The sequence below is a fragment of the Pseudophryne corroboree genome, chromosome 8, assembly GCF_028390025.1.
Source record: "Pseudophryne corroboree isolate aPseCor3 chromosome 8, aPseCor3.hap2, whole genome shotgun sequence".
Lineage (NCBI taxonomy): Eukaryota > Metazoa > Chordata > Amphibia > Anura > Myobatrachidae > Pseudophryne > Pseudophryne corroboree.
The window spans coordinates 217,927,993-217,951,274 of NC_086451.1; the positions used below are offsets into that span (position 1 = coordinate 217,927,993).

General features: G+C 48.2%; 1 protein-coding gene across 2 annotated transcripts in view; it reads left to right on the top strand.

Annotated features, from left to right (window-relative positions):
- STEEP1 (STING1 ER exit protein 1) overlaps positions 1–21,866 on the top strand; it is a 260,016-nt gene extending 238,150 nt beyond the window's left edge. For both annotated transcript variants that reach the window (XM_063935619.1, XM_063935620.1), the window contains exon 7: positions 21,380–21,866. In XM_063935619.1, the coding sequence (XP_063791689.1) occupies positions 21,380–21,442 (63 nt within the window). In that variant the 3' untranslated portion in view covers positions 21,443–21,866. The remainder of the gene's footprint in view (positions 1–21,379) is intronic.
- The last annotated feature ends 1,416 nt before the right edge of the window (positions 21,867–23,282 follow it).

A 23,282-nucleotide genomic window follows, 5' to 3' on the forward strand; every position in this document is an offset into this window, starting at 1 on the left:
CTGGCATTCTTACTTTGTTTGGTGCGCATCTAACGATTATGACGCTTCCAAGTTTAGTATAGCCAAGTTGCTGGCTTTTCTTCAGTAGGGCCTGGATTTAAGCCTGCGTCTGGCCTCCCTCAAGGTTCAAATATCTGCCTTGTCGATGTGGTTTCAGAGAAAAATTGCGACCTTACCTGCATAGCTTTACTCAGGGCGTGTTACGTATCCAACCTCCCTATGTCCCGCCTGTGGCTCCTTGGGACTTGTCGGTGGTTTTGGAGGCGTTACAAGAGTCTCCGTTTGAACCTCTTGGTTCAGCTGACCTTAAGTGGCTTTCCCTTAAGGTGGTGTTTCTGCTGGCTATTGCTTCAGCTAGAAGAGTGTCGGATTTGGGTGCCTTGTCCTGTAGTTCCCCATATCTGATATTTCACAGTGACCGGGCGGTTCTTAGGACTCGTCCCGGCTATCTACCTACGGTGGTTTCTTCGTTCCACCTTTAATCAGGAGATTGTGGTTCCGGCACTTGTTTCTCCTGATCTGTCTCCCAAAGAGCGGTCTTTGGATGTGGTACGGGCTCTCCGTATCTATGTGAAGAGAACTGCTCCTATTAGGAAATCTGATTCTCTTTTTGTTGTGTTTGGGTTTCACAAACGTGGCTGGCCTGCTCACAAGCAAACTCTGGCCAGATGGATTAGAATGGTGATTGCACATGCTTATGTGAAGGCTGGTCTCTCTGCTCCTGATCACATTAAGTCCCATTCTACTCGGTCTGTTGGACCTTCTTGGGCGGCCCAACGTGGTGCGACCCTTGAACAATTGTGCAAGGCGGCTACGTGGTCCTCTGTGAACACGTGCATAAGGTTCTATGCCTTCGATACTGCCGCTTCCCAGGATGCTTCCTTTGGATGCCAGGTTCTTGTGCCCGCTACAGTGCGTCCCCTCCCATAAGGAACTGCTTTAGGACATCCCCATTGCCCATTCCTTGTGGAGCCCAGTGTACCCCGCAGCAGAAAACGAGTTTTATGGTAAGAACTTACCCTTGTTAAAACTCTTTCTGCGAGGTACACTGGGCTCCACAAGGCGCCCACCCTGACGCACTTAGCTTCTTTGGGTTGGTATGGCATTAGCTGCTGACACGTCTCCTGTCGTGAGAATGCGGATTTTGTGGCTACTAACCGTTGCCGTCTCTTTTCCTGCTACTGCATTGGACTGGTTAAGTAAAAACTGAGATCCTGTGCAGGGAGGCGGGGTGATATAGGAGGCGGCGCTATGCATTCTGGGAACAGTCAAAGCTATGAGCCTGTTGGTGCCTCGGATCAAGATCACCCCATTTTCCATTCCTTGTGTAGCCCAGTGTACCTCACAGAAAGAGTTTTAACAAGGGTAAGTTTTTACCATAAAACTCGTTTTACATTACACAGGGATTTTAGTTATTGGCGCTGAGTTTTGAACTGGCAAGTCCCTTTTCTGTGTCCTTCTGACAGATTTTACTGTGGGTCTGTCCCCTATAAGCCCCGGAGTGTCTGTGGTGTGATTGTGCACGTGTGTGACATGTCTGAGGCAGGGAGCTCTTCCCCTGAGGGAGCCATTTTAGGGACACAGAGTTGTAATGTGGTGGCGCTGCCGGCACACCAAGAGCCTGAATGGGTGAAAGAGTTACGTGATAGTGTGAATCATATCAGTAAGAGATTAGATAAGTCTCATGCAGAAACCTGGAGAAAATCCGTGGAAGTTGTGATTTTTAATAGTTCTGCTCTTTCATCCACAGGGACCCCTCTGGGTCACAATAAAGGTCATTTGCACAGTACAGACTGATACCGACACGGACTCTGATTCCTGTGTCGACACTAGTGATTCCAGGGGAATAGATCCTAAATTAGCGAAAAACATTCAGTACATGATTGTGGCTATAAAGGAGGTCTTAGAAGTTATGGAGCCCCCTCCCTTACCACAGGAGAAGGCTTACTTTTATAAAGAAAAGAAAATTGATGTAACATGAGCTAAACAGTCTCTTTGAGGGAGTCTGGGCAAACCCTGAAAATAAATTTCTGATTCCTAAAAGAATTCAGGTAGCTTACCCTTTCCCTGCAGAGGACAGGAAAAGTTGAGAGTCACCCCCCGTTTTAGACAGTTCCCTGTCACGTTTAACAAAAAAGGTGATTCTCCCTGCGCCTGGGACGGCTTCACTAAAGGAGCCGGCAGGCCGCAAGTTAGAGACTACGTTGAAATCTATTTATGTGGCAAATGGGACACTTCTCAGGCCTACCATTGCCTGTGCGTGGGTGAGTAGTGCTATTGAAAAGTGGTCAGAAAACTTGTCATCAGACATTGACACACTAGATAGAGACGAGATACTCCTAACACTAGGTCATATCAAAGACGCTGCTGCATACATGCTAGAAGCCATGAAAGATATTGGTCTCTTGGGATCAAGAGCCGCTACCATGGCAATCTCAGCATGAAGGGCGTTGTGGATTCGCCAATGGAATGCTGACGCAGATTCCAAAAGAAATATGGAGACTCTCCCGTACAAAGGTGAGGCCTTGTTTGGAGAGGGGCTGGATGCTTTAGTTTCTGCGGCTACCGCAGGTAAGTCGTCATTCTTGCCTTATGCTCCTGCATCGGTAAAAAAAAGACACATCACTCTCAGATGCAGTCCTTTCGGCCCAATAGATACAAAAAGGGTAAAGGTTCCCCTTTCTTTGCGGGTAGAGGAAGGGGAAAAGGAAAAAAGCCCACAGTGTCTCCAGGATCACAGGAGCAGAAATCAACCTCTGCTTCTGCAAAACCTGCAGCATGACGCTGGTGCTCCCTTGCGGGAGTCCGCTCAGGTGGGGGCACGTCTGAAAGTTTTCAGTCACTTCTGAGTTCAATCTGGCCTAGACTCGTGGGTCGTACAAATAGTGTCCCAAGGGTACAAACTGGAGTTTCAAGACGTTCCCCCATGCCGTTTTTTCAAATCGGCTTTGCCAGCTTCTGTCCCAGACAGGGAAGTGATAGCAGCAATACAAAAATTGTGTCAGGATCAAGTCATTGTCCTGGTTCCCTTGTTCCAACAAGGAGAAGGGTTTTATTCAAGCCTATCTGTAGTTACGAAGCCGGACGGCTCGGTCAGACCAATTCTAAACCTGAAAAATCTGAATCTCTACTTGCAAAGGTTCAAGTTCAAGATGGAATCTGAGGGCAGTGATTTCCAGTCTGGAGGAGAGGGGATTTCATGGTGTCAGAGGACATAAAAGATGCCTACTTACATGTTCCCATTTATCCTTCGCATCAAGCTTATCTGAGATTCACAGTGCAGGATTGTCATTACCAATTTCAGACGTTGCCGTTCGGACTCTCCACGGCACCGAGGGTGTTCACCAAGGTGATGGTGGAGATGATGGTCCTCCTTCGACAGCAAGGAGTCCATGTAAATCCTTACCTGGACGATCTCCTGATAAAAGTGAGGTCCAGGGAAAAGTTGGTGCAGAACATTGCACTCTCCCTGACAGTACTTCAACATCACGGTTGGATCATAAATTTTCCAAAGTCACAATTGGAAACGACGACAAGATTGTCCTTTCTGGGGATGATACTGGACACAGAAGTAAAGAGGGTTTCTCTAACGTCCTAAGTGGATGCTGGGGACTCCGTAAGGACCATGGGGAATAGCGGCTCCGCAGGAGACTGGGCACATCTAAAGAAAGCTTTAGGACTATCTGGTGTGCACTGGCTCCTCCCCCTATGACCCTCCTCCAAGCCTCAGTTAGATTTCTGTGCCCGACGAGAAGGGTGCACACTAGGGGCTCTCCTGAGCTCTTTGTGAAAGTTTTAGTTTAGGTTTATTATTTTCAGTGAGACCTGCTGGCAACAGGCTCACTGCATCGAGGGACTAAGGGGAGAAGAAACGAACTCACCTGCGTGCAGAGTGGATTGGGTTTCTTAGGCTACTGGACATTAGCTCCAGAGGGACGATCACAGGTTCAGCCTGGATGGGTCCCGGAGCCGCGCCGCCGGCCCCCTTACAGAGCCAGAAGAGCGAAGAGGTCCGGAAAATCGGCGGCAGAAAACGATCCTGTCTTCAGATAAGGTAGCGCACAGCACCGCAGCTGTGCGCCATTGCTCTCAGCACACTTCACACTCCGGTCACTGAGGGTGCAGGGCGCTGGGGGGGCAGCGCCCTGAGACGCAATAAATCGATAAAAACCTTATATGGCTAAAATAAATGCATCACATATAACTCCTGGGCTATATGGATGCATTTAACCCCTGCCAAAACATACAGAAAAACGGATGATAAGGACGCCGAGAAAGGGGCGGAGCCTATCTCCTCAGCACACTGGCGCCATTTTCCCTCACAGCTCAGTTGGAGGGAAGCTCCCTGGCTCTCCCCTGCAGTCACTACACTACAGAAAGGGGTTAAAAAAGAGAGGGGGGCACAAATTAGGCGCAGTATAAACAATACAGCAGCTATAAAGGGAAAAACACTTATATAAGGTTATCCCTGTATATATATATAGCGCTCTGGTGTGTGCTGGCAAACTCTCCCTCTGTCTCCCCAAAGGGCTAGTGGGGTCCTGTCCTCTATCAGAGCATTCCCTGTGTGTGTGCTGTGTGTCGGTACGTTTGTGTCGACATGTATGAGGAGAAAAATGATGTGGAGACGGAGTAGAGTGTCTGTAATAGTGTTGTCACCCCCTAGGGGGTCGACACCTGAGTGGATGTACTGTTGAAATTGCGTGACAGTGTCAACTTTGTATTAAAGACAGTGGTTGACATGAGACAGCCGGCTACTCAGCTTGTGCATGTCCAGACGTCTCATACAGGGGCTCTAAAGCGCCCGTTACCTCAGATACAGACGCCGACACGGATACTGACTCCTGTGTCGACGGTGAAGAGACAACCGTGATTTCCAATAGGGCCACACATTGCATGATTGAGGTAATGGAAAATGTTTACACTTTTCTGGTAATATGAATACCACCAAAAAAAAGGGGTATTATGTTTGGTGAGGAAAAACTTCCTGTAGTTTTCCTGAATCTGAGATATAAAATGAGGTGTGTGATGATGCGTGGGTTTCCCCCCGATAACAATTGATAATTTCTAAAAAGTTATTGGCAGTATACCTTTTCCCGCCAGAGGTTAGGGTGCGTTGGGAAACACCCCCTAGGGGGGATAAGGCGCTCACACGCTTGTAAGAACAAGGGCTCTATCCTCTCCTGAGATGGCCGCCCTTAAGGATCCTGCTGATAGAAAGCAGGAGGGTATCCTAAAATGTATTTACACACATACTGGTGTTATACTGCGACCAGCAATCGCCTCAGCCTGGATGTGCAGTGCTGGTTGGCGTGGTCGGATTCCCTGACTGGAAATATTGATATCCTAGATAAGGACAGTATATTATTGCCTATAGAGCAATTAAAAGATGCATTTCTATATATGCATGATGCACAGCGGAATGTTTGCCGACTGGCATCAAGTATAAGTGCGTTGTCCAATTCTACCAGTAAAATGGTCAGGTGATGCGGATTCCAAACGGCATTTGGAAGTATTGCCTTACAAAAAAAAAAAAAAAAAAAAGGGGGATGTACCCTTGGTCGCCTCTCAAAATAAGACGCCGTATTATCAGGCGCAGTCCTGGTTGGCAAGCGGACAAAAGGGTTCCTCTTTTCTGCACGTGACAGAGGGAGAGGAAAATGGCTGCAGAGATTAACCAGTTCCCAGGAACAGAAACCCTTTTCTGCCTCTGCAAAGCCCTCAGTATGTCGCTAGGGCTTTACAAGTTCAGGCACGGTGGGGGCCCGTTCTCAATGAATTTCAGTGCGCAGTGGGCTCACTCACAAGTAGACCCCTGGATCCTTCAGGTAATATTTTCAGGGGTACAAATTGGAATTCGAGACATATTCCCCTCGCCGTTTCCAAAAGTCTGTTTTACCGACGTCTCCCGCTGACAGGGAGGCAGTTTTGGAAGCCATTCACAAGCTGTATTCCCAGCAGGTGATAATTAAGGTACCCCTCCTGCAACAGGGAACGGGGTATTATTCCACACTTTTGTGGTACCGAAGCCAGACGGCTCGGTGAGACCGATTTTAAAATCTAAAATCTAAAATCTTTGAACACTTACATACAGAGGTTCAAATTCAAAATTGAGTCACTCAGAGCAGTGATTGCAAACCTGGAAGAAGGGGACTACATGAGGTCTCGGGACATCAAGGATGCTTACCTTCATGTCAAAATTGACCCTTCTCACCAAGGGTATCTCAGGTTATGGTACAGAACTGTCACTATCAGTTCAGACGCTGCCGTAGGGATGGGCCACGGCACCCCGGGTCTTTACTGAAGTAATGACCGAAATGATGATATTCCTTCGAAGGAAGGGAATTTTAGTTATCCTTTACTTGGACGATTCCCTGATAAGGGTAAGATTCAGGGAACAGCTGGAGATCGGTGTAGCACTATCTCAGGTAGTGTTGCGGCAGCACGATTGGATTCTCAATATTCCAAAATCGCAGCTGGTTCCGACGACTTGTCTTCTGTTCCTAGGGATGATCCTGGACACAGTCCAGAAAGAAGGTGTTTCTCCCGGAGGAGAAAACCAGGGAGTTATCCAAGCTAGTCAGGAACCTCCTAAAACCGAACCAAGAGTGCATCAATGCACAAGGGTTCTGGGTAAAATGGTGGCTTCCTACGAAGCAATCCCATTCGGCAGATTCCACGCAAGAACTTTCCAGTGGGACCTGCTGGACAAATGGTCCGGGTCGCATCTTCAGATGCATCAGCGGATAACCCTGTCACCAAGGACAAGGGTGTCCCTCCTGTGGTGGTTGCAGAGTGCTCATCTTCTAGAGGGCCGCAGATTCGGCATTCAGGACTGGGTCCTGGTGACCACGGATGCCAGCCTGCGAGGCTGGAGAGCAGTCACACAGGGAAGGAATATCCAGGGCTTATGGTCAAGCCTGGAGACATCACTTCACATAAATATCCTGAAGCTAAGGGCCATTTACAATGCTCTAAGCTTAACAAGACCTCTGCTTCAAGGTCAGCCGGTGTTGATCCAGTCGGACAACATCACGGCAGTCACCCACGTAAACAGACAGGGTGGCACAAGAAGCAGGAGGGCAATGGCAGAAGCTGCAAGGATTCTTCGCTGGGCGGAAAATCATGTGATAGCACTGTCAGCAGTATTCATTCCGGGAGTGGACAACTGGGAAGCAGACTTCCTCAGCACGACCTCCACCCGGGAGAGTGGGGACTTCACCCAGAAGTCTTCCACATGATTATAAACCGTTGGGAAAAACTTGACAGGTATTGCGCCAGGTCAAGGAACCCTCAGGCAATAGCTGTAGACGCTCTGGTAACACCGTGGGTGTACCAGTCAGTGTATGTGTTCCCTCCTCTGCCTCTCATACCCAAGGTACTGAGATTGATAAGATGGAGAGGAGTAAGCACTATATTCGTGGCTCCGGATTGGCCAAAAAGGACTTGGTAACCGGAACTTCAAGAGATGCTCACAGAGGATCCGTGGCCTCTACCTCTAAGAAGGGACCTGCTCCAACAAGGACCCTGTCTGTTCCAAGACTTACCGCGGCTGCGTTTGACGGCATGGCGGTTGAACGCCGGATCCTGAAGGAAAAAAGGCATTCCGGATGAAGTCATCCCTATCCTGATCAAAGCCAGGAAGGATCACCGCATTTGGCGAAAATATGTTGCGTGGTGCGAGGCCAGTAAGGCCCGACGGAGGAAATTCAACTGGGTCGATTCCTACGTTTCCTGCAAACAGGAGTGTCTATGGGCCTGAAATTGGGGTCCATTAAGGTTCAAATTTCGGCCCTGTCAATTTTCTTCCAAAAAGAACTAGCTTCAGTCCCTGAAGTTCAGACGTTTGTAAAAGGGGTACTGCATATACAGCCTCCTTTTGTGCCTCCAGTGGCACTTTGGGATCTCAATGTAGTTTTTGGGTTCCAAAAGTCACATTGGTTTGAACCACTTAAATCTGTGGAGTTAAAATATCTCACATGGAAAGTGGTCATGCTGTTGGCCCTGGCCTGGGCCAGGCGCGTGTCAGAATTGGCGGCTTTATCCTGTAAAAGCCCTTATCTGATTTTCCATTCGGACAGGGCGGAATTGAGGACTCGTCCTCAGTTTCTCCCTAAGGTGTTTTCAGCGTTTCACCTGAACCAACCTATTGTGGTGCCTGCGGCTACTAGGGACTTGGAGGACTCCAAGTTGCTAGACGTTGTCAGGGCCCTGAAAATATATGTTTCCAGGACGGCTGGAGTCAGAAAATCTGACTCGCTGTTTATCCTGTATGCACCCAACAAGCTGGGTGCTCCTGCTTCTAAGCAGACTATTGCTCGTTGGATTTGTAGTACAATTCAGCTTGCACATTCTGTGGCAGGCCTGCCACAGCCAAAAATCTGTAAATGCCCACTCCACAAGGAAGATGGGCTCATCTTGGGCGGCTGCCCGAGGGGTCTCGGCTTTACAACTTTGCCGAGCAGCTACTTGGTCAGGAGCAAATACGTTTGTAAAATTCTACAAAATTGATACCCTGGCTGAGGAGGACCTGGAGTTCTCTCAATTGGTGCTGCAGAGTCATCCGCACTCTCCCGCCCGTTTGGGAGCTTTGGTATAATCCCCATGGTCCTTACGGAGTCCCCAGCATCCACTTAGGACGTTAGAGAAAATAAGAATTTACTTACCGATAATTCTATTTCTCGTAGTCCGTAGTGGATGCTGGGCGCCCATCCCAAGTGCGGATTGTCTGCAATACCGGTACATAGTTATTGTTACCAAAAAATCGGGTTATTGCTGTAGTGAGCCATCTTTTCTAGAGGCTCCTCTGTTATCATGCTGTTAACTGGGTTCAGATCACAAGTTGTACAGTGTGATTGGTGTGGCTGGTATGAGTCTTACCCGGGATTCAAAATCCTTCCTTATTGTGTACGCTCGTCCGGGCACAGTATCCTAACTGAGGCTTGGAGGAGGGTCATAGGGGGAGGAGCCAGTGCACACCAGATAGTCCTAAAGCTTTCTTTAGATGTGCCCAGTCTCCTGCGGAGCCGCTATTCCCCATGGTCCTTACGGAGTCCCCAGCATCCACTACGGACTACGAGAAATAGAATTATCGGTAAGTAAATTCTTATTATTTCTTCCAGTAGAAAAGGCTCTGGAAATCCAGAGAGTGGTCAAACAAATTCTGAAACCAACAAAGGTGTCGATTCATCAATGCATTCGGTTGTTGGGAAAGATGGTAGTGGCCTATGAGGCCATACAGTTTGGCTGATTCCATGCCAGAGTGTTCCAGTGGGACCTATTGGACAAGTGGTCCGGATCCCATCTACACATGCATCAGAGGATAATGCTGTCATCCAAAGCCAGAATTTCGCTCCTGTGGTTGCTACACAGTTCTCACTTCCTAGATGGACGCAGGTTCGGGATTCAAGACTGGATCCTGGTGACCACGGATGCAAGTCTCCGAGGCTGGGGAGCAGTCACACAGGGGGAGAGCTTCTAAGGAAGATGATCAAGTCAAGAAACTTGTCTTCACATAAACGTTCTGGAGTTGTGAGCCATTTACAACGGCCTTCTACAAGCGGTGCATCTTCTTCGAGATCAACCCGTACAGATCCAGTCGGACAATGTAACAGCAGTCACATACACAAACCGTCAGGGCGGAACGATAAGCACAGCGGCATTGGCAGAGGTGTCAAAGATCCTCCTCTGGGGAGAAAGACATGCAAAAGCTCTGTCGGCAATTTTCATTCCGGGAGTGGACAACTGGGAAGCAGACTTCCTCAGCAGACACGATCTCCATCCAGGAAAATGGGGCCTCCACCAAGAAGTCTTCGCAGTGTTGACAGGTCTTTGGGGAATTCCTCAAATAGACATGATGGCGTCTCGTCGCAACAAGAAGCTTCAGAGATATTGTTCCAGGTCGAGAGACCCTTAAGCAATAGCAGTGGATGCACTGCTGACCCAGTGGGTGTTTCGGTCGGTATATGTCTTCCCTCCACTTCCACTGATACCAAAAGTTCTCAAACTCATAAGAAGAACAGGAGTTCGAGCGATCCTCATTGTCCCAGACTGGCCAAGGAGGGCTTGGTATCCAGATCTTCAGGAGTTGCTCTTAGAAGATCCTCGGCCTCTTCCTCTTCGCGAGGACCTGCTGCAGCAGGGGCCGTGCGTGTATCAAGACTTACTGCGGCTACGTTTGACGGCATGGCTTTTGAAAGCCGAATCCTAGCCCGAAAGGGTATTCCCAAAGAAGTCATTCCCACTCTTATTCAGGCCAGGAAAGGGGTAACGTCTAAACATTACCACCGTATTTGGAGAAGATATGTGTCTTGGTGTGAAACCAAGAAGACTCCAACGGAAGAGTTTCAGTTAGGACGTTTTCTCCAGGCGGGTGTGGATGCGGGCCTACGATTGGGTTCAATCAAGGTCCAGATTTCGTCCTTGTCCGTTTGTCTTTCAGAAACAACTGGCCTCCCTTCCAGAAGTTCAGACATTCGTGAAAGGGGTGTTACACATCCAACCTCCATTTGTGCCTCCTGTGGCACCATGGGATCTCAACGTGGTGTTGCGATTCCTTCAATCGGATTGATTTGAACCTCTCCAGGAGAGAGAGTTCAAATTTCTCACTTGGAAAGTGGTCATGCTGTTGGCCTTAGCATCCGCAAGAAGGGTGTCTGAGTTAGGGGCCTTGTCCCACAAAAACCCTTACTTGGTTTTCCATGAAGATAGGGCTGAGTTAAGGACTCGTCCACAATTTCTTCCAAAGGTGGTTTCCTCTTTCCATATAAATCAGCCTATTGCTGTGCCAGTGGCTACTGACACCATCGCTGCTTCAAAGTCTCTGGATGTGGTCAGGGCTTTGAAAATCCATGTCGCAAGAACGGCTCGCTTACGGAAAACAGAGGCTCTGTTTGTCCTGTATGCTCCCAACAAGTTTGGGTGTCCTGCTTCTAAGCAGACTATTGCACGCTGGATCAGAGGTACGAATCAGCACACTCATTCTACGGCAGGATTACCGATACCGAATTCGGTGACTGCCCATTCTACTAGAAAGGTGGGCTCATCCTGGGCGGCTGCCCGGGGGGGTCTCGGCATTACAACTTTGCCGAGCAGCTACTTGGTCAGGGGCAAACACGTTTGCCAAGTTTTACAAGTTTGACACCGTGGCTGATGTGGACCTAGAGTTTGGTCAATCTGTGCTGCAGGGTCATCCGCACTCTCCCGCCCGTACTGGAGCTTTGGTATAACCCCATGGTACTGAAGTGGACCCCAGCATCCTCTAGGACGTATGAGAAAACAGGATTTTAATACCTACCGGTAAATCCTTTTCTCCTAGTCCGTAGAGGATGCTGGGCACCCAGCCCAGTGCGTGCTTTACCTGCAGTGGTTATTTTGTTAAAATTGTTGCAGCATGGTTGCTGTAATGTACATGCCCGTTGGCATGTGTTTTGTTGAATGCCATGTGTGCGGCATGGTTGAAGTGTGAGCTGGTATGAATCTCACCCTTAACTTAAAAGTAAATCCTTTTCTCGAAATGTCCATCCCCCTGGGCACAGTTCCTATACTGAGGTCTGGAGGAGGGGCATAGAGGGAGGGCTCCTCCCTCTATGCCCCTCCTCCAGACCTCAGTACAGTTCACACTCTGAAAAAGTCTTAAAGTGCCCATGGCTCCTGCGGAACAGTCTATACCCCATGGTACTGAAGTGGACCCCAGCATCCTCTACGGACTAGGAGAAAAGGATTTACCGGTAGGTATTAAAATCCTGTTTTCTGCTATTAATCTCTCAATCGGCTATAGTGAGTCTGCAGAACTCCTCAAAAAAACAGGACGTGGTATTCTAATCCGTATAGGGTCACCCTTGTGATGATACAGTGATTCCTACTCACATGTATGCTTACATTCACACACGCATTATCACACCTATCAAAGTTTCTTTCTTGACGTGTCAAACTCAATCACAGAACATCTGGGTGACCAAGCACTCACAGGTAAATTCAATACGGATTGGTGCTCACATGAATGCTCACTTGTTAATGAGTTGTTTATACACGAAGCTGTTTCTTTATCACTTTGGGCCCCTTCCACAATTCTCTCTGATGTTTGTTTTTCTCGGTATTAAGCACAAAACGAGGGAATTGGGGAAGTTTATCACACACAATTTATTCCATGAAAAAATACAGTAGTTTCTTAAAAACAGTGGGGCAGATGTATTAACCTGGAGAAGTCATAAGGAAGTGATAAACCAGTGATAAGTGCAAGGTGATAAACGCACCAGCCAATCAGCTCCACTATGTAAATTAACAGTTGGGCTCTGACAGGCTGGTGCGTTTATCACCTTGCACTTATCACTGGTTTATCACTTCCTTATGCCGTCTCCAGGTTAGTACATCTGCCTCCATGTCTCAACACTGAAAAAGCTTTCCTTTATCTTCCAAACATTCACACCAATGGTGCAGATCTCAATTGCAATTGATATCTCACCATTAGGTTGTAAATCACTGGTATGAAGTGTTTCTCTGGCAATCTGGCATGTGAGAGCCAGAGAAACACTTCATACCAGGGATTTACAAACTAATGGTGAGATATCCCGGGATATGTCTAGGCTCCCATATGATTTGCAATTGAGATCTGTACCATTCGTGTGAACAGAGGGTTCCATCCAAATCTGTTGCGTATATTCTCATGTTTGTTTAGAATAGCTGTGGAAAGATGATGTTCTGTTTGTGCTGTATCGCCCATGGTCTCTATTATTAAATGAAAAGTCATCTTATTGTGGGGGGATTGGCCTGTGTGTCACCATTATACTGGTACTAGTGACAAAATACTTATATTATGTGCTGCTTCCATTTGCATTACTAGGAATTTGCGTTTTCATGCACACTTACACAAATGGCATAACTGTCATCAGGGCTCGACAAATTCCAGGTGCCCGGTCGCCATGGCCTCTAGATTTTGCTGCCTGGCTACTAGATTATGCAGGAAGTTAGCAAGCAGATCCTCGCCAGCCTCAGCGGATATTGGTGTGTATGCCTGTATTGCGGTGGCCATGTCCGTCTGGGCCTGCGCTGGCTGTTGTGCCTGTCCGTCCTAGCCCGCCCGGTCTGCTGTCTCCAAACTCCAGCTGCATAGAGCTCTCAGATAAAAGGGTATATGCATGGCCGGGGATTGCAGCTTCGGAGGGAGTAGTGATGTGACCACAGGGCAGGGGGTTTGTTTGCCCAGGGGGTGACTGCAGTGGGGTGGTTTGCCTTCGGGTACTCCCTTAGTTCTGTGGCCGTGGGGGTTGGTTTGCCTGGGATATGGGAGGAGACTGCTCAGTAATGTGGGGGATTCAGGGTTTTTTTTGGAGTGGGGTGTGGGGTTGACGGAGGTCTGGCTCCTACACTTTCATCATGGCTCCTAGATTATAGAAGAATTTGTCAAGCTCTGACTGTCATTGTATTGCACCAGGGCCGGTCTTCATGGTATTAAGGGGGACATTTACTAAGCAGTGATAAGAGCGGAGAAGTGAGCCAGTGGAGAAGTTGCCCATGGCAACCAATCAGCACTGAAGTAAAATCTATAATTTGCATACTATAAAATGATACAGAGCTGCTGATTGGTTAATGGGTCAACTTCTCCACTGGCTCACTTCTCCGCTCTTATCACTGCTTAGTAAATGTCACCCATAATTACATATCAGGATTTATTTATACTCTAGGTTTGATTCTTTCTCTTAGAACATTTAGACCTCGGGTATTTCTTACAAACTTTTCTAAACTCAGAACACTGAACAGCTCTGTGGTACAGTTCATTCTAATAATTCTGCATTTTCTGGTTTCCTCTTTTTAAAATGTTTCATTATTACATTGCCATCCTTTACAGTAAACGTTGTAATTTTCTAATGTTTAATTCTTCCATTTATCCAAGTACCTAACTTCTGTCATCAAGGCACACTAACAGTGCAGGTTTTATGGAAATCCATGCTTGAGCACAGATACTTAAATCAAAATAACTGATGTACACCTTAAGTCACCTGTGCTCAGGTATGGCTAACTGTAAAGCCTGAACAGTAAAGCTGGGTACACACTAGATCAGGGGTGGCCAAACAGTCGATCGCGATCGACTGGTCGATCGCGGACATGCGACCAGTCGATCGCGATCCGCCGCCCATCCACCCGAGGCGAGGAGTGCGCAGCGCGCGCTTCTCCTGCCTACCGCCTTGCCCCTCAGTCTGGTCTCCGCCAGTGACGGCGGAGTGTATAGCTCAAATCAGGCGCCGGTTCGTTAGCCAATGAGAGCTCGCGGACCGGCGCCTGATTTGAGATATACACGCTGCCGTTACCGCCGGAGACCAGACTGAGAGGCAGGGCGGCAGGCAGGAGAAGCACGCGCTGCGCTCTCTACACAGCGGTGAGCAGCACTGTCGGGGCATATGTGGCACTGTGGGGGCATATCTGTATCTGGCACTGTGGGGGCAAATCTAGCACTGTGGGCACATGGCACTGTGGGGGCATATCTGTATCTGGCACTGTGGGGGCATATCTGTATCTGGCACTGTGGGGGTATATCTGTATCTGGCACTGTGGGCGCAAATCTAGCACTGTGGGCATATGGCACTGTGTGGTGATATCTGACACTGTGGGGGCATATGTGGCACTGTGGGGGCATATGTGGCACTGTTGGGTCATATGTGGCACTGTGGGGGCATATCTGTATCTGGCACTGTGGGGGCAAATCTAGCACTGTGGGCACATGGCACTGTGGGGGCATATCTGTATATGGCACTGTGGACACATGGCACTGTGGGGTCATATCTGTATCTGGCTCTGTGGGGGCATATCTGGCACTGTGGGGGCATGTGTATCTGGCACTGTGGGGGCATATGTGTTTGAGGTTTTTACCTGTGGGGGCCAATGTGTTATTTCGTGCGAGACAGTCATTACACTCTGTGCAGCAAGGCTGCGTCCCTATCTGTATCTGGCACTGTGGGGTCATATCTGTATCTAGCACTGTGGGGTCATATCTGGCACTGTGGGGGCATATCTGGCACTGTGGGCACATTGCACTGTGGGGGCATATTTATGTAATGTCCACCCACAAACAAACACATGACATTTACGGTGCCGAAAACTTGAACTAAATTGTGGGGTGCTAGTGTGAATCAGGTTCGGGTGATCAGAGCGGCAGACCTGCTTTACCTCTCAGACACAATGACAACACAAACATAATACAGTATCCAACTCCATTTTATTATCCTAACAAAATTTACAAGTGGCAGGTAAACAGGAAACTGGCGCACAATTGAAGCAGGCTGGTTATGGCTTCTAAATAACAGTCTCAGGTAACCAGCGTTAGCAATACAGGTAGCAGGTAAGCAAGTAACTGGTGCACAATTGAAGCAGGCTGGTTATGGCTTCTAAATAATAGTCTCAGGTAACCAGCGTCAGCAATACAGGTAGCAGGTAAGCAGGAACTTGTGCATGATTAAAGCAGGCTGGTTATGGCTATTAAACGACAGTCTCAGGTAACCAGCGTCAGCAATACAGGTAGCAGGTAAGCAGGAACTTGTGCACGATTAAAGCAGGCTGGTTATGGCTATTAAATGACAGTCTCAGGTAACCAGCGTCAGCAATACAGGTAGCAGGTAAGCAGGAACTTGTGCACGATTAAAGCAGGCTGGTTATGGCTATTAAACGACAGTCTCAGGTAACCAGCGTTAGCAATACAAGTAGCAGGTAAGCAGGTAACTTGTGCACAATTAAAGCAGGCTGGTTATGGCTACTAAACAACAGTCTCAGGTAACCAGCGTTAGCAATACAGGTAGCAGGTAAGCAGGAACTTGTGCACGATTAAAGCAGGCTGGTTATGGCTATTAAACGACAGTCTCAGGTAACCAGCGTTAGCAATACAGGTAGCAGGTAAGCAGGAACTTGTGCACAATTAAAGCAGGCTGGTTATGGCTACTAAACAACAGTCTCAGGTAACCAGCGTCAGCAATACAGGTAGCAGGTAAGCAGGAACTTGTGCACGATTAAAGCAGGCTGGTTATGGCTATTAAACGACAGTCTCAGGTAACCAGCGTTCCTTAGTAGCGGATAAATGCATTAACATTAGCTTTCACACTGCTGGGCGGAGCTTGCATAAAAAGAACTATCAGTACCAGCATTCCTTAATAGCAGATAAATGCATTAACATTAGCTTTCACACTGCTGGGCGGAGCTTGCATAAAAAGAACTATCAGTACCAGCATTCCTTAATAGCAGATAAATGCATTAACATTAGCTTTCACACTGCTGGGCGGAGCTTGCATAAAAAAAAGAACTATCAGTACCAGCATTCCTTAATAGCAGATAAATGCATTAACATTAGCTTTCACACTGCTGGGCGGAGCTTGCAATAAAAGAACTATCAGTACCAGCATTCCTTAATAGCAGATAAATGCATTAACATTAGCTTTTACACTGCTGGGCGGAGCTTGCATAAAAAAAACTATCAGTATCAGCAATCCTTAATAGCGCATAAATGCTTTAACCTTAGCTTTTACACTGCTGGGCGGAGCTTGCATAAAAAGAACTATCAGTACCAGCATTCCTTAATAGCAGATAAATGCATTAACATTAGCTTTCACACTGCTGGGCGGAGCTTGCAATAAAAGAACTATCAGTACCAGCATTCCTTAATAGCAGATAAATGCATTAACATTAGCTTTCACACTGCTGGGCGGAGCTTGCATAAAAAAAAAACTATCAGTACCAGCATTCCTTAATAGCAGATAAATGCATTAACATTAGCTTTCACACTGCTGGGCGGAGCTTGCATAAAAAAAAAGAACTATCAGTACCAGCATTCCTTAATAGCAGATAAATGCATTAACATTAGCTTTCACACTGCTGGGCGGAGCTTGCATAAAAAGAACTATCAGTACCAGCATTCCTTAATAGCAGATAAATGCATTAACATTAGCTTTCACACTGCTGGGCGGAGCTTGCATAAAAAGAACTATCAGTACCAGCATTCCTTAATAGCAGACAAATGCATTAACATTAGCTTTTACACTGCTGGGCAGAGCTTGCATAAAAAGAACTATCAGTACCAGCATTCCTTAATAGCAGATAAATGCATTAACATTAGCTTTTACACTGCTGGGCGGAGCTTGCATAAAAAAACTATCAGTATCAGCAATCCTTAATAGCGGATAAATGCTTTAACATTAACTTTCACACTGCTGGGCGGAGCTTGCATAAAAGAACTATCAGTATCAGCAATCCTTAATAGCAGATAAATGCATTAACATTAGCTTTCACACTGCTGGGCGGAGCTTGCATAAAAAGAACTATCAGTACCAGCATTCCTTAATAGCAGATAAATGCATTAACATTAGCTTTCACACTGCTGGGCGGAGCTTGCATAAAAAGAACTATCAGTACCAGCATTCCTTAATAGCAGACAAATGCATTAACATTAGCTTTTACACTGCTGGGCAGAGCTTGCATAAAAAGAACTATCAGTACCAGCATTCCTTAATAGCAGATAAATGCATTAACATTAGCTTTTACACTGCTGGGCGGAGCTTGCATAAAAAAACTATCAGTATCAGCAATCCTTAATAGCGGATAAATGCTTTAACATTAACTTTCACACTGCTGGGCGGAGCTTGCATAAAAGAACTATCAGTATCAGCAATCCTTAATAGCAGATAAATGCATTAACATTAGCTTTCACACTGCTGGGCGGAGCTTGCATAAAAAGAACTATCAGTACCAGCATTCCTTAATAGCAGATAAATGCATTAACATTAGCTTTCACACTGCTGGGCGGAGCTTGCATAAAAAGAACTATCAGTACCAGCATTCCTTAATAGCAGATAAATGCATTCACAAATATATAAGGGCAGTCTACCCCCTTTTACAACATTCCAAAACAAATATGCGGGGCACAGCACTAGTGGGGAGCCTCTTCCCCTGGAATACAATATATTGCCCCCAGATTACAGAGTCTTTGCAGCAGAAGGGGTTAAGCCGGGCACATACAAATGAGGGGAGAGCAACCCCTAATTATCTAAACTTTGCGGGGGTACTATCATGAGGGGAGCACACCCCTTTTATTACATAAGATGTTCCCAATTGCAGAGTTTATGCAGCGGAAGGGGTTAAATATCGGACACAGGGGATCTTAGGGGTGTCTACACCCTTTTTCAAATACTGTGTCCCCTATTAGCAGAGTTTTTGCAGCGGAGGGCACAACAGGGGCAGAGTATGGCAGCGGAAGGGCGATCAGGGTCTCACCACCTGCTGCGGCGCTTCTGCCACCTCCGATCCTCCGCATCTTCAGCGTGGCTGTCTGGAGTCTCCCTCCTCAGTCTCCGGTCCGGTCTTCTCCTCTTCAGCTGCCGCCGCGCCGTCTCCGGGTCTTCACTCCTCTTGTGCAGCAGACTCCGGTCCGCGCCGTCATCTCTACGCTGGGGTCTTCTCGGGTCCTCGCCGTACTCCAGCCGCCAGGGGTCCTCGCTGGGGTCTTCTTCCCGGGGTCGTCCTTCGCGGTGCCTGCGCGCTTCTCATCTGCCGCTCCTTGGAATCCAGGGGACGGATGTCATCACTGCTCTGCTGGACGGGCTGCGGTTCCTCCGGCCCAGCGCTCCAGTCTCTCAGCAGTGGCGGCTCTTCTCCGCACTCCATCCCCGCTGGCACTGACGCGGCCAGCTCTTCTCCTCAGGCAGGGTCTCCGGCATTCTTCTGGCACTGGTGCTCCGGTCGCTGGTTCTCCCCTCGGCTTCTTCTCTGCGCAGACGGTCCTCACACACTGGCAGGCGGCTCCTGGGGCTACATGGCGACACCTTCCCCAGGTAATCTTCCCATTCCTCCAGGGCTCCTCTGGCAGCGATCCTCCCAGCGCTGCATACTCCAGTCTTCAGGCTCTGGACACTACATGGCTCCACTTCCCCAGGTACATATTCCCATTCCTCCAGGTCTCTTTCTCCTGTGCTGTGAGGCTTCTTTTAAGGGTCCTGGTGCTCCTCCACCTCCCCTCTCCTCTATGATGACTGGCTCCCGGGGCCCCAGCAACAGACTACCTCCTGGTCACTCTGCCCTACAACCCAGGGGACCCAATCAGCTGGGGACATGTTTCCCAGACTTTTTATGTTGCTGGGTAAGAAGTGACAGGACCAGAGAATTGGCGGCAAAATCCCTGTCCCAAGCTGACAGGGTCACATAAAGTTCAGCCCACAATCTACTCTGGGACTTGTAGTTCCACAATGTAAACAAAAAAAAAAATCACAAGGGGATCTCCATGGTGCAATAGCTTCAGGGTATTACATCTGTATCTGGCACTGTGGGGGCATATCTGTATCTGGCACTGTGGGGGTATATTTGTATCTGGCACTGTGGGCGCAAATCTAGCACTGTGGGCATATGGCACTGTGGGGTGATATCTGACACTGTGGGGGCATATGTGGCACTGTGGGGGCATATGTGCCACTGTTGGGTCATATGTGGCACTGTTGGGGCATATCTGTATCTGGAACTGTGGGGGCAAATCTAGCACTGTGGGCACATGGCACTGTGGGGGCATATCTGTATATGGCACTGTGGACACATGGCACTGTGGGGTCATATCTGTATCTGGCACTGTGGGGGCATATCTGGCACTGTGGGCACATGGCACTGTGGGGGCATATGTGTATCTGGCACTGTGGGGGCATATGTGTTTGAGGTTTTTACCTGTGGGGGCCAATGTGTTATTTCGTGCAAGACAGTCATTACACTCTGTGCAGCAAGGCTGCGTCCCTATCTGTATCTGGCACTGTGGGGTCATATCTGTATCTAGCACTGTGGGGTCATATCTGGCACTGTGGGGGCATATCTGCCACTGTGGGCACATTGCACTGTGGGGGCATATCTGTATCTGGCACTGTGGGGGCATATCTGTATCTGGCACTGTGGGGGCATATCTGTATCTGGCACTGTGGGGGCATATCTGTATCTGGCACTGTGGGGGTATATCTGTATCTGGTACTGTGGGGGCATATCTGGCACTGTGGGCGCATGGCACTGTGGGGGCATATGTGGCACTGTGGGGGCATATGTGGCACTGTGGGGTCATATGTGGCACTGTTGGGTCATATGTGGCACTGTGGGGGCATATCTGTATCTGGCACTGTGGGGGCAAATCTAGCACTGTGGGGGCATATCTGTATCTGGCACTGTGGGGGCATATCTAGCACTGTGGGGGCATATCTGTATCTGGCACTGTGGACACATGGCACTGTGGGGTCATATCTGTATCTGGACTGTGGGGGCATATCTGGCACTGTGGGGGCATATGTGTTTGAGGTTTTTACCTTGGGGCAATGTGTTATTTCGTGCGAGACAGTCATTACACTCTGTGCAGCAAGGCTGCGTCCCTTTTTTTGTAATACCACGCCCACTTGTTTGTTATACCACGCCCACTTTTTGTTATTTCACGCCCCATTATCCCACCTAGGTAGATCACAAAAGCTTTTCAGCTTTCAAAGTAGATCGCCGACTCCAAAAGTCTGGCCACCCCTGCACTAGATGATATTTTGAACGATTTACCTGATTCCAACGGATTGGAATGACAAATCGTCCAGTGTTGTACGCACTATGCTTGCTCCCGTGGTGGTGTCCGTCGCATCTTCAGGTCGGCCCTACATGCTGCTCATTCTGAAGATATTGTTTGTGGTGCCATGCAGTGTAATGAAGTACTGAACGATGGATCGTTCAGTCGTTCATTACATTGGCTAGTGTGTACCGGCTGTCTTGCCTGATCTGTGGCGAAGGTAAAACCGCCCTGACCATTGGCAAGATTGCCGGTCATCTAGTGTATACCCAGCCTTAAGGGGGGGTACACACGGAGAGATCCGTGCTTAAAATCTAAGCAATCTTGCTAGATTGCTTAGATTTTAAGCACGGATCTGCCGTGTGTATGCCCTCCAGCGATAGCGATGCGCGGCCCCGCGCATCGCTATCGCCGATGCTAGATTGAGCTGCATGCAGGCTCAATCTAGCGGGTCGCTCACTTCACCGTTGTGTGAAGTGAGCGGCCCCCCGTCGGCTTTCCCCCTCGCTCAGCACATCGCGCTGTGCTGAGCGGGGTGAGAGATGTGTGCTGAGCGGTCTGTGTTAAGATCGTTCAGCACACATCTCTCTCGTGAGTACCCCCCTTTAGTGTGGACTGAGGTTGGGAAACACTGATGTAGCCTATGTAGCAAAAATGTACATGTCCTTTAACAGCTGTGCAGTATAGTGATATTAGATAACTGGTGTATGGGGGTATTTTCAGCATAGTGTCTGAGGAGCATTGTCCAATCATGCAAGGCCATAGAGGCCTTTGATAATGCCAGAAGTTTATTCTAAAGCACAATTTGTTTTATTTTTCCACTTGTTCTTTTCACAGGCTGAATTGGAAGCGAAGAAAGCCAAAATGAAGGGAACATTGATTGACAACCAGTTCAAATAGAAAAGACACTTCAAGTAAAGAGAAATCTTTTTTTTTTTTTAGAAGGATTTGCCAGGCAGAACATATTGTTTACAAGCAGTGTGGCAGATGTGTGTGGCAGGGGTGCCCACCTTCCACAACACCTTTATGGCATGACTTTAGGCAGCTGGGAGAACATCTGATTACAGCTGAGTTGCAAACCTGTAATTATGATTACTGTATATATTAGAGAAACCAAATGTAAGGCATTGCTGAGATCTCTGTTTTATTCAGTGATACAGCAACTGGTCAGTGTTTGTTTGATTCTTTATAAAATATTGCACTTTGCAGAAAACGTAAAGAAAAAAAAAATTGTGTCATTGTGTAGTTTCCTCTGTTAGAATTGTTTTTATTTTGACATACCATCATTAACTGTAATAAAGTGTAATAAAGTATATGAAACGGCTTTGAGACTTACTGGTCTAGTTTATACATGTGTCCTCATTCACCTATCCTTTTTGTGTCATGTGGAGTGAGATACTTGCGTGACTTAGACTTAGATTCTCAGGCTTTCATAACTATATCTTAATTATGCAGCTGCACCCAGTCACTTATAAGGGTATATTCAATAAGAGTCGGGTCCATTCCGACATGCAGTTGTCGGAATGGACCCGACAACACTTATTCTAAGATCGGCCAAATCCGACTGTCGGATTTGGCTGCTCCCGGTGTCTTGTCCTGCTGCTGCTATCAGCGGCTGCCGGGTGCGCTGTCAGCAGCGGTGGGGGGAGCTGTCAGCGACGCCAGGTGGGGGGTGGGGGGGGGGGGCTGTCAGCGGCTGCCATGGGAGAAATGTCTGCGGAGTCAGCAGCGGAGGAGGAGGAGACGGGGTGAGAAGCGGCTGCAGCAGCGTAACTGGAGGCTCACGGCGGCGTTCACCCGACTCCAGCAAGTGGGACCTCGCTTGCTGGAGCCGGGTGGATGCTGCCGCTGGGTTCGTGCTCTCCCCTCTGCTCCCCCATCTCCTGCTCTCAGCTCACTCATCTCAATCCGATTTTTTTTAAAAGTCGGATTGAGATTGTTGGAAAACGGGGCTAAAACTTTTCGGGTTTGGCCCCGCTTCCGACAATGCACGCTGTCTGAAAAAACGGGACCGTAATGAATAGGTCAGAAACCCTTCCGACCTAAAACAGTCGGAAGCTGCTGTCTTTCCCACAAGACGGCAGCTTCCGACAGTTATTGAATAAACCCCATAGGAGTCAATCCATTTAGGCGCGACTTGCCGTTTCAACTCCAGCACTCCATCTCTCAGCCCTCGCTGCCGATTTCCGCTCAGATTTGCTGAAAAGTGCTAGAGTAACTTGCATCTAATAGGATTGACCCCATAGTGTACTGGGTGCTTTAGGGTTTGTTTTTTGTAGAGTTAGTATAAAGTTGCCAATTAAGCACAACACGATGTGGCAGGTTCATCCTCCTTTTCTGCAGCGGGGTACACTGTATTCCACAGGGAATAACATTGGTGGTGTAGAGTAGGATCTTGATCCGAGGCACCAACAGGCTAAAAGCTTTGACTGTTCCCAAGATGCATAGCGCCGCCGCCTCTATAACCCCGCCTCCATGCACAGGAGTTCAGTTTGTAAGTTGGTGCCTGCAAGCAGGTCACTAACGGAGGGCTGCTCCAACAGCCCTGAAAAGAGCTTTTATATTGAAAAATAGAAGACTTCAAGGGCTGCAGCATAGGTATTGAATACTAGATGTCACTCTGACATCTCATGCTGCAGCTCCATCACCTCCCCCAACGGCGCTGTATACTCCTGCGCCCTGGTTGTTAGGTACTTACAGCGGAGGGCTCCGGTCTCCATCAGGTCACACACACTCACCG